Source organism: Aquarana catesbeiana, linkage group LG10, assembly GCF_042186555.1.
Source record: "Aquarana catesbeiana isolate 2022-GZ linkage group LG10, ASM4218655v1, whole genome shotgun sequence".
In the NCBI taxonomy this organism is placed as follows: Eukaryota; Metazoa; Chordata; class Amphibia; order Anura; family Ranidae; genus Aquarana; species Aquarana catesbeiana.
This window is the reverse complement of record NC_133333.1, coordinates 202,942,122-202,954,402: the sequence shown is the minus strand read 5'-3', so window position 1 is coordinate 202,954,402 and position 12,281 is coordinate 202,942,122. Positions and strand designations below refer to the sequence as shown.

Genomic DNA, 12,281 nt, shown 5'->3' with positions numbered 1-12,281 from the left:
CTGAAAGGGAAACTGATACCTGCCCGGGTCAGAGGCCCCTCCCCTCTTCTCTCCACTGTATACACTGACGCTCGGGAAGAGAACTACAAGCTCCAGGGAGACCCCACCGCCCAAAGGCACAATAGATCTGCCGATCGCTGCCTCTCACCTCCCCCCACTGCATTCTAAACGGCAAGCCAGAGGTGCAGGGGGAGATGCCGGGTCTTGGGCCCCCCCCACAGCGGCAGAATGGCAGGGCCCAGTCACAAGTGCGACTGCAGTGACCCCTATAGTTCCGCCACTGTGCGTGATCCTGCGCAGAGCGGCCACCCTGCAGCAGTAAAACTGCTATAGGGCGATCGGAAAACTAGTTTATGACTAATATCTGCATTAACACTATGTGGAAATTGTGTGGGGCCTCTCCAGACCCTGCAAGGACCTTGACCAACATCAGGACCGGGGAACAGGGAGCAGTTCCATGGATCTGGAGCTGAAAGACTCTGTAGCTTCAGAGGGGATTCAAAAATAAATGATCTGCTTCAGCACACCAAGGGCAAACAAATAAAGCTCATTTGAGTTATTTAACTAGACATGTTCCTTTAAATAGGCATGGGTTAGTGACAGGGTCTCTTTGAACAATATAAGTACAAGAATTGGAGCTGTTAGGAAGTTTGTTACCTGGAGTTGTTCATAGTCCAGACATCTGTTGTCTGTCTGCAATGCTGCATAAGGACTTTCAACGACAGGTTTTGGATTATGGGGCACCTACAAATTTTGGGGTACAGTTATTATTAGATTGCAAAGGTACGGCCAACTATCAATTAGTCATTTTTGGCTCTGACCTCAAGATTCAAAATACATGCAACAGTACAGGAGGTGACTCAGTACGAAAAGCAAACACCAAAGGGCTCCAAGGAAGTGTAGTATTAAAAATAAAGTTTATTAAAAAAAATTTGAACCACACTTCTCCACTTGTCTTTTTTATTGGGTTTTTTTCAATAAAATACTACACTTAGCTGTCGTCCTACTGCTAGTTGGAGATGTCCCAGAATCTATGAAAGGAGCTACCAGAAGTGTAACCTGATGGAGTTCTATGAACCCTTGATGTACCCTTGATGCTTGGTCAGCCTATGTAAAGACTGTATCTCGTTATTAAAAAAAAAAACAAAAAAAAAAACACAAGGGCTTTATGCCACCTTTATACCATTATCCAATATTGATCATATGGCTTAGCAATGGTGCATACAGTAGGTGCCAATGCATAATTGAGGCCTCTCTTAAGGCTGCATTCATACCTGAGCGTATCGTTTTCAGGCAGAAAATCGCGCGATTTTGCTGCAATTTTTGCCGCGATCTTGTACAGGTCAAAAGGTCACCAACGTAAAAAGCAGAAAAACGCCCGTAATCTGCCTAAAAAGAAGCTCCTGTACTTTGAGTGATGGCCGTTTTGCTTCAGGCGACAGAACGCTCAGATGTGAACAGGGGCTATTGAAATGAATGGGATTTGTATTGTTGGGCGTTTTTAGAGCTGAGGCTTACAGCAGAAAAACACCCAAAAAGACCTAGGTGTGAACGGAGTCTAAATGGTATTGCACAGAGCAGCCCCCTACCTCCTCTTCAGGGGTCAGGGATTCCAACCTCAAACCTCCCCCCTCAATCCCCCTGAGCTCTCAGCACCTCTTCTCTAAGTGCCACCATAGAAAGTCACTTTCTATGAGGGCAATCAGGTGGGCATGCTCCTACAGGAGACTCATGTTAGTTTATTGAGGGGGGAGTCTGGGAGAGCTGCTATTGAAAGGTTTTACCTTAATACAGAGCATGCATTAGGTAAAGAACCCTTTGTCTTTAGAACCACTTTGAGGATAGCTGCAGTATCACTAGTGGTTGGTTAAAGTGTATCTAAAGCCAAGGATTTTTGGTTTTTCTTTATTTTTGAAGTAATGATGGGTTAGAAGTACCGTTCTCTTGGCAACCACCAAACCCAAAAACATCCATCAGATTGCCAGTTAGAGAGGTGTGATTCATCACTTCATGATTTACACCACTGCACCCGACACTTTGCATTGCACTTGGTGATGTAGGGCTTGGATGTAGCTGCTTGGCCATGGAAACCCATTCCATTAAGCTCTCTGCGCGCTGTTGCTGTGCTGATCTGAAGGCCACATGAAGTGTATTGACTCTACAGACAGTTGGCGACTTCTGTGCACTTCAGCATGCACTGACCCCGCTCTGTCATTTTACGTGGCCTACCACTTCATGGCTGAGTTGCTCATGTTCCCAGTTGCTTCCACTTTGTTATAATACCACTAACAGTTGAGCGTGGAATATTTAGTTGCAAGGAGATTTCACGGATGGACATATTGCATAAGTGGCAACCCATCACGGTACCACGCTTGAATTCACTGAGCTCCTGAAAGTGACCCTGTCCTTCACAAATGTTTGTAGAAGCAGTCTGTATACCTAGGTGCTTGATTTTATACACCTATGGCCATGGAGGTGATTGGAATACCTGAATCAAATGATTTGGAGGGGTGTCCCAATACTTTAGACCAGTGATGGTGAACCTTGGCACTCCAGATGTTTTGGAACTACATTTCCCATGTGTAATAAAGAAAACGTCAAAGGTTCCCAACTTCCCATAGCATAATGAAGCAGATGTCTCATGCATTAAACATGTTGTATATAGATAGAAGTTATTACTTATAAAACTATTACTAAGTTTCTTGTAATTCAATAACTAAAGTTATTATATGAATATAGACCCATACTACACCATGATGCTCAACAATACTGCAGAGTGCATGAGCATCATGGGAAATGTAGTTCCAAAACACCTGGAGTGCCAAGGTTCGCCATCACTGCTTTAGGCAATATAGTGTAGATAAAAAAAAAGAGGCATTTATCCATTACCTACTCTTAAAAAAAAAAAAAAAAGTTTGAACATTAGCTATACTTTCTAGACAACCATAATTTTAATTGTATAAGGACTTTTAGGCTGGGTTCATACTTATGTGAATAAGATGTGGGTTTCCCCGCATTCAAATCGCATGATAGGAGAGTGTGGCCGGCTCTCAATGGAGCCAGTTCACACATCTTTGGAGCGGCCGCAGAGCACACAGCTGAAGGGTCCTGCGGTCGTAATTGGCTCCATTTCAGGTCCGAATTCAGGCAAAAATTCGGACCTGAACCTGTGAACAGGGACGCACCGGACCCCCTGCCATGCCCTGCGCCACGCATAGGGATTGATTTACTAAAGTCACATTTACTGTGCCTGTTTGAAAGTACAGTTTCTCCAGAGCTTAGTAAATGAGGGAGAGCTATGCTGGCTTTCATCATCCAATCATGTGCAAGCAAAAATGCTGTTTTTAGATTCCTTGCAGGTGATTGGTTGTTCTTTGTAAAGTGAAGCTTTACCTCATTCACCAAGCCCTGGAGCAACTGCACATGCAGAGTGCAGCTGCACTTTCAAAAGTGCACAGCCAATTAGCCTTTAGTAAATCAACCCCATAGTGTGAACCCAGCCTTAAATTAAAAAATGGAAAAAAACTGCAAAAAGTCATAATTATTTAAAACACACATACTGACCGTAACATTCATATAGAGATTGGTATCTCTGGAGGCTTCCTCGGTTGCTGGATTTGGTTGGCTTGAAGCTCTTTTTCTTCTGTGAAAAGAAATTTGCTGTTGCATTCAATATAATACAGATATGTGCTAATCATGCGCAAACTGTGTGCAAAACTGGCTTGCATGGCCTTTGTTTGGACATCATTGGTTACTGCACTGGTGCATAGGAGTTTAATGTGAACATGTGCTTTGCCCATGTAGGAGAAAGCAACCAGTGCAGCATCACATGGTCAACTTTTCTTTGATCTCTCACAAGGTGTAAAAATGACCGTGAGTTGCTGATATCATAGCTCACACTGAGCTGTGAGTCCTCCCCATGTGACATCACTAGTGCTCAGTGATTGGCCCTGCGCTGTCACGTGCCTTTATCATACCTGGAAGCACCTCTGAACAGCTGAACAGAGCAGCAGGAGAGCAAAGGAAGGGTGAGTTTGTGCTACAGGGAGTGAGGGCATCAAAGTGAACCTGCTGCCCTGACCTGCATGGGTAAAATAGACTAAAAAAACTTTGCCAACGCTCAATTGTTTTTTTTCTCATAAATTGCTGAGGGCTGGTGCTCATGGCTGGAGTGTGTACTCAGAAGGCATCAATCCATGAAGAAAATTACCTGGCAACATGGTACATTCCAAGTTCCAAATACTTTATTAGGTTACATTTAAAAGTGGCACAATACAGCTAACATGTTTCGGCTATACGGCCTTCTTCAAAGCATCTTTGAAGAAGGCCGCATGGCCGAAACAAGTTGGCTGTATTGTGCTGCTTTTAAATGTAACCTAAGTATTTGAAACTTGGAATTTACTAGGTTGCCAGCTAATTTTCTTCATGGATTGATGGGTAAAATAGAGGTTTGGTTTAAAGGAAACAATTAATGAGGAAGCATAGGGAGCCACTGCTGACTTCAGCTTTTTGTGGCTTCAGTAATTTCTAAGGCCCCTTTCACATAGGAATTACAATCAGGTCCGTCTGTCGGTTTTTCAGGCGGACCTGATAGGGAAGTCCATTCATTCCTATGAACAAGCGGGTGTAATCGGAGCAGAGGGGGGCCTAAGACACATCCATGTCTGCTCAGTATCTGCAAAGTGGACACATGCAGATGTTAAGAAAAAACCGCGCTAGAATATAATTAAAATGTGATACAATCATGCAACCATATCCCAAGAACTCCTCTTAGGGAATTCATACAGATTGTGAACCATTGCGATAATCAAAACTGATGTCAGAAAATAGTGATGTCCATACAATAAAATGTGAATTAAAGCAGGGGTTCACCCACGCCGCCAAAAAAAAAAATATTAAAAGCCAGCAGCTAAAAATACTGCAGCTGCTGACTTTTAATACATGGCCACTTACCTGTCCTAGGGTCCAGCGATGTCGGCAGGGGACGCCGAGAACCCGCTCGGTTCTTGGCAGCTGCCGCCACCATCCTAGGTGAGGGAATCAGGAAGTGAAGCGTTGCGGCTTCACTTCCCTGTTCCCTACTGCGCATGCGCGAGTCGTGCTGCGCGTCCCTAGTGGTCCCCGCTCTCTCCTGGGAGCTGTGTGTTCCCAGCAGACAGTGCGGTCGGGACGGGAAGAGGCATAGACTCCCATGGGAGTCTATGCCGGAAGTGGGTGCAAATACCTGTCTAAGACAGGTATCTGCACCCCCCTCCCCCCTGAAAGGTGCCAAATGTGACACCGGAGGGGGGGGGGGTTCCGAAAAGTGGAAGTTCCATTTTTGTGTGGAACTCCGCTTTAAACAATGATATCCTTATGATTTAAAATGGAAATCCTTGTATATATGATTTTGACCAAAAATAGTCCCAAAGGAAAGCCCTTGAATGAACACAACAGGAACTCGGTGGTGAAGTGATCCGCCACCACATAGATTTTGCGCTTACCGCAACACAAGCAATAAGTAGCCTGAAATCCATCCCGACATGGGAAGTCCAGCTGGTAAATGCTTGACTATATGCAGCGTGGCTGGGTAGATACAGCAGGGACCCCAAACACTCGACTCAAAAGCATGTGCATGAAAGAAAACTGGCCATAGTGTAAATCTGGCGGAATGATTTTTTAAAAGGAGGTAGAAAACTTACATAAGCAAGGTATAAAACAGCAAATCGCCGGCCGGCATAGCAAGCACCCGTCCACAATAGGATGGCAATGACGTCAGAGCGAGGTTGACGCTCTGACGTCATTGCCATCCTATTGTGGACGGGTGCTCGCTATGCCGGCTGGCGATTTGCACCGTCGTTTTTGCGGAGGTATTCGGCCGCTAGCGGGGCGCTTTTAACCCCCGCTAGTGGACGGAAAAGGGTTAAAACCACCCGCAAAGCGCGGCCGCAGCGGCACTTTGCCGACGGTTTGGCCGCACTGCCCATTCATTTCAATGGGCATGAGCAGTGAAGGAGCGGTGTATCAAAGATGCTGCTTGCAGGAGTTTTTTTAACGTCCTGCCAGCACATCGCCTCGGTGTGAAAGCCCTCGGGGGCTCTCACACTGACACGACATAAAAGGCCGGATCCATCAGTCTCTCACTATCTTCTGCTGGGATCTCACCATTGCCATCAGTGCAGCCTGATAGATGCCCATCTGCAGCCTCGGAGAGGACAGGGAGGGGGGCGCGACGAGCGCCAACATATTACATACAGGAGAATCTCCTGTTCACTCGGCGGCCTCTTTAATACAAAGTCCCGCCTCCTATGATAGACAGAACAGTCATCCAATGCCAGCCCAGGAGACGGGACTTCCTATTACAGAGGCTGCCGAGCAAACAGGAGATTCTCCTGTATGTAATCTGACGGTGCTCGTCCCGCCCCCCTCCCTGTCCCCTCCCAGGCTGCCAGAACGATAAATACGGTATATATCTCTTGTGGCCCCCCAATGAGTCGATTCTTTGGGGGGTCACAAAAGATATATATATTCAAATTACCAGCGGGGCCGCATTAAACCGGAACGCGGGCTGGACTTTGAACAAGCCTGTACTAAACCCTCCTATCACCTACTGCCAAAGAAGTGGCCATCTTAGCTTCTAACCAACCTTCAGATGCCATGGAGATGACACCAGACATTTATCAATCATGTGCCAGTTATCAATCACCAGATGTCTTAATCCCACGTTCACATCGAGCCGATTTGGCATCCAAATTGATATGTCACATCACATGACAAATCGGTGGTTACTGCCGGCAATGGCACCATCCGAATTGGTGCGGCGCCTCACCGATTCCCAAAAGTAGATCCTGTACTTCTTCTGGTGACTTCGGGGGGTGATTTGAATAGACATTTGTGTATGAACCCGCACAGATGTCTGTCAAATCGCCCCTAAAGTCGGACTGCATTGCCGGGTTGAAATGGTGCGAGTTCAGCTGAAGTTCAGCTCTCAATGTGAACCCGGCTAAAGGCCGACACACCACAATGTGCTGCAGGAAAGGCCAGTTCTGTGACATTGCAGGCACCATGATACCGATGCGATTTGATGACCAGCTTTCTTTTTAATAGTTAGTCCCTGTGCTACTTTTTCCACATCCCAATAAGATTTGCACCTCAAAAATCTCACCACATGGGAGTGCACGGGAATCAGAACGGGAATGCGGCATGAGTTCCTGTGTGGTCCCGGGGTGAACCAGATCTAAATGTAGCTGCTTTGGGAAAGTTAAATGGATGAGTTTAGGTCGGCTATAGGTCAGGTTCACACTGATGGGGCACGTCACATCGTATGTCATTCGCACAGGAATCGCACCGCATTCCTGTGCATATCACATGTTATTATGTGCAGTGCGATTTGAGCCCATCATTTCACATGGCTCAAATCGCACTGCATCCGCACTGGAATCGGGTCCCATGGAAGTTTGTACCCATGTGATCCGATTTTAACAAAACGCACTGCTTTCTGCGACCTGCTTTTGGGGGCGTCGTTAAGTTTTAATTGCCACCCGCAGCAGATGGTATGAACACAGTGCGATTGCTATGCGGTGCGGAAAACGCAATAATTCCTGTGCATTTCCCGCATCGCATCAGTGTAAACCCAGCATTAGAGTGGACTTTTCCCCCCCATACAGCGCCACATACTGATATGATACATTGTTTCCATTCACTTACAATTACTGGTATTTCCAGTGTTGTCACCCCGGGATCATGGATGTATCCTGAGAACTTCCTGTCACATGTTCCAGAAGTAAAAATGGCCGCTGTGGTACGACTGAAGAGGAAAAGAAAAATAAACAATTACTAATCACTTCTACAGAGGCCTTTTGTTGTCTTACACTATATTACCAAAAGTATTGGGACGCCTGACTGAAGCGTGACATTTTAGGTAATGCTTTTGAAAAATTGCTACACAAATACCGTGCGAGATAAAAAGTTGCAACGATCGCCATTTTATTCTCTAGGGTGTCTGCTAAAAAAACATATATAATGTTTGGGGGTTCTGTGTAATTTTCTAGCAAAAAAAATGATGATTTTTACATGTAGGAGAGAAATGTCAGAATTAATTGGCCTGGGCGCCAAGTGGTTTAAAAAAAAAAAAAAAAAGAAAAGTGTCAGTTATTTTTCAGTAAACGGCCAGCAGCTTTGAAAGGTCACTGAGCTAAAAACAGAACAGCTCATGCTGGTGTAACAGCTTTGAGAATGGAGTCTACAAACAGGAATAAAATGATTTTATGATGCTCTGGAGGTATAAACCACTTCCGGACCGCCGGCGGCGGCCGGCTTTCTGATAAAAGTGGTCCCTGCGGCGGATTCGCCGCGGGATCACTTTTATCGGTGGCGGGAGAGGGCCCCCCCCTCCCACCGCGATCCAGTGCCCTCCGCCGCTTACCGGAGCCGTCGGTAGCGGCGGAGGCAATCGCATCTGTCTCTGTCCTGTGCCTGGAGACGAGTGAGGCTAAGATGGCGCCCACTCGTCTCCATGACACTGCTGGGCGGAAGCGATGTCAAAACATCACTTCCGCCCACGCCTCTTAAAGTATACCTCCCAACATTTTGAGATGGGAATGAGGGACACCTACTAGCAAACGTATGTAGGCATAGGACACGCCCCCTGCCACACCTCTTAAAGGGGACATAACAAAAAAAAGGTTAATCAAATCCACAAGTGCTTTTTTTTACCACTAATATTCCTTTATATTGGCTTTAAAAATTGACAAATACAGCAATTTAGAACTTGGTTAAAAAGTTTAACACTGGGAAACACGTTTTGAAAGATAAAAAGTGCATTTTATATACAACTTTATAGAGCAGACCAAAATGAGGGACAAATGAGGGGGAAGAGGGACAGAGGGACATTGCTCCAAATCAGGGACAGTCCCTCCAAATCAGGGACAGTTGGGAGCTATGGGTTAAACACTAGGGGGCGATCAAGGGGTTAGGTTTGTCCTAGGGAGTGATTCTAACTGTGGGGGGATGGGCTCACTACAACATGACAGAGATCACTGCTCCTGATGACAGGGAGCAGTAGATCCCTGTCATGTTGCTAGGCAGAACAGGGGAATAGGACATGCCCCTGCCACACCTCTTAAAGGGGACATAACAAAAAAAAAAAAGGTTAATCAAATCCACAAGTGCTTTTTACCTACCACTAATATTCCTTTATATTGGCTTTAAAAATTGACAAATACAGCAATTTAGAATACAACTATATAGATCAGACCAAAATGAGGGACAAATGAGGAGGAATGAGGGACAGAGGGACATTGCTCCAAATCAGGGACAGTCCCTCGAAATCAGGGACAGTTGGGAGCTATGCTTAAAGGCATATTTTTTTAAATGTCATTTTTTTAAATAACTTTTTTTTTTTTTTAATTGCATTTTAGTGTAAATATGAGATCGGAGGTCTTTTTGACCCCAGATCTCATATTTAAGAGGTCCTGTCATGCTTTTTTCTATTACAAGGGATGTTTACATTCCTTGTAATAGGAATAAAAGTGAGTCAACATTTTTTTTCTTTTTTGAACAGTGTAAAATGGCGGTTGTTGCAATATTTTTTTTTGCACCGTATTTGCGCAGCGGTCTTACAAGCGCACTTTTTTTGGAAAAAATTCACTTTTTTGAATAAAAAAATAAGACAACAGTAAAGTTAGCGCAATTTTTTTTAATATTGCGAGATATAATGTTACGCCAAGTAAATTTATACCCAACACGTCACGCTTCAAAATTGTGCCCGCTCGTGGAATGGCGTCAAACTTTTTCCCTCAAAAATCTCCATAGGCGACGTTTAAAAAATTCTACAGGTTGCATGTTTTGAGTTACAGAGGAGGTAATTTTTTTTAAAAAACCCGTCCCGACGAGCTCGTGCGCAGAAGCGAACGCATACACGAGTAGCGCTCGCATATGAAAACGGTGGTCAAACCAAACATGTGAGGTATCGCCGCGACCGGAAGAGCGAGAGCAATAATTCTAGCCCTAGACCTCCTCTGTAACGCTAAACATGCAACCTGTAGAATTTTTTAAACGATGCCTATGGAGATTTTTGAGGGTAATAATTTGACGCCATTCCACGAGCGGGCGCAATTAGCGTGACATTTTCGGTATCAATTTACTTGGCGTAACATTATATCTCACAATATAAAAAAAAAAAAATGGGCTAACTTTACTGTTGTCTTATTTTTTTTATTAAAAAAAGTGCATTTTTTCCAAAAAAAGTGCGCTTATAAGACCGCTGCGCAAATACGGTGCAAAAAAAAGTATTGCAACAACCGCCATTTTATTCTCTAGGGTGTTAGAAAAAAAAACATATATAATGTTTGGAAGTAATTTTCTAGCAAAAAAAACTGTTTTAAACATGTAAACACCTAAAATCCAAAATGAGGCTGGTTAAACATGAAAGAAAGCAGATTTAAATACCCCACAGATGTCCCAAATGTATTTTTATTAGAAAAAAAAAAATTTGTTTACCAAAGAAAAAATGTGTTGTTTACCAGTTGGGAGTGACCTCATTTACATATTGGCAGTTATTGTCATGGCAACACAGCACTGGGCAGAGCCATGTGACCTCATTTGCATATTGGCAGTTATTGTCATGGCAACACAGCAGTGGGCAGAGCCATGTGACCTCATTTGCATATTGGCAGTTATTGTCATGGCAACACAGCAGAGCCTTAAGATAAACCAGCTCGTGGCAGTTGGAGCTCAGTCAGAGTCTAGTGTCTGAAGGAGAAGGAGGCGATTCTGAATTTCTCTGCGTTGTTGCTCATTATTTGAAAATGATGCGGCTTTTTGGGAGAAATAAAAAGTATCAGTTGCAGGATTCCCTGAAAACCATCACAGAGGAATCTGTTTTATTACTGAAAGTGGGACCTTTAACAGAGGATCACCCACCTACCACCCAGCCTATAATACCTACCCCCCAGAAGGGTGGGTGTTGGGCAATTAGACAGCTATTGAAGAAGAAGAAGGGAAGATACAATGTGACGACTCCTCTGATCACCACCAAAGAGGAAAACGTTGTACTTCTCAGTGTGAACCCCATAACAGAGGATCACCCACCTACCACCCAGCCTATAATACCTACCCCCCAGAAGGGTGGGTGTTGGGCAATTAGACAGCTATTGAATAAGAAGAAGGGAAGACACAATGTGACGAATCCTCTGATCACCAACAAAGAGGAAAACGTACTTCTCAGTGTGAACCCCATAACAGAGGACCGCCCACCTGAGGATACCACCCCTCCAAGGGGTGAGGGGAGGGCAAATGGGCGGGGGGGCGAGGAAGCTGAAGACGAACTTCAGCCCATTCCTCAACCAAAATTCACAAAAGATGAGGTCATTGGTAAGTATTATAATAGACAAAATAATGCAAGCACTGTAGAGTAATATAATGTATGTCTCCTACATATATACTATATACACTGGGGGTCACTGCTATATACACCTAGAAGGGTCACTGCATAGAGTAGGGAAGTGTTAGAAGCCCTGTCAGGTCTCCATTAGGGAGATTCATGATCACCAATGACACCAGGAGGGAAAGTGATGGAAGATCCACCAGGACAGGAATAGAGGGGGAAATCTTCTGATGGGGACACGGCTTTCGGTGACAACGGTCTAGGAGGGGACTGAGATATTTCTTCCCAAGTCTTGCTGTGTATACAGAACAGATAATGAAGGGAAATCTTTCCATCGGGACCCTTCCTGTAGCAGGAAATACTGAGACAATGCAATTAACAGCAGCATTTGTCAGTTGGCCGACTCTTCAGTTGACCGTTGGGCAGCCAATCAGATTTGAAGGTGACAGGTGTGAGCTGACAGGTATCGGATGTGAAGGAGATGCACAGACCTGACAGACAGCCCAACTGTAAACTAAATGATTGCACATGGCAGGCTGACAGAGCGGCTGCCCCCATCACTGCCATTCCCATCATGGTCACTGGTAGTCATGTGGACAGTCGTGTTCTGGGCTCTGTATGGGGGGCTGCAGGAGCAAAAAAAAAAAAAGGTTTCCTTCTATTATAGTGTCCATAACAGGACTCGCCCCCCTGCTCCTGCAGACACACCACTCTCTATTGTTTAATTATACCATTTTAATTAGTGCAGTATATATATATATATATTCTGTCTATAGATCATCACTAGAGTTCAGGTAGCCCCCCTTGTTGTACAACGGCTGAGATAAAACCAATATAGAATATTGGAATGATTAATAATTAGGATAAGCAGAATGATGGGATTGCAATGAGAGGGAGGAAGAGAAAATCACAGGCA

The 12,281-nt window shown here is 44.7% G+C and overlaps 1 protein-coding gene across 5 annotated transcripts in view; it reads right to left on the bottom strand.

Annotated features, from left to right (window-relative positions):
- Positions 1–7,788, bottom strand: part of LOC141111116 (uncharacterized) — a 134,060-nt gene extending 126,272 nt beyond the window's left edge. For 3 of the 5 annotated variants that reach the window (XM_073603135.1, XM_073603140.1, XM_073603142.1), the window contains exons 1-3: positions 7,687–7,788; positions 3,565–3,643; positions 658–744 (exon numbers count right to left, since the gene is read on the bottom strand). Coding sequence is in view for 2 of the 5 variants with exons in the window: in XM_073603142.1 (XP_073459243.1) it covers positions 658–744; positions 3,565–3,572 (95 nt within the window). In the remaining 3 variants the exon portion in view is untranslated. The remainder of the gene's footprint in view (positions 1–657; positions 745–3,564; positions 3,644–7,686) is intronic. The other 2 variants (XM_073603136.1, XM_073603143.1) reach the window with 1 other exon arrangement.
- Between the last annotated feature and the right edge of the window lie 4,493 nt (positions 7,789–12,281).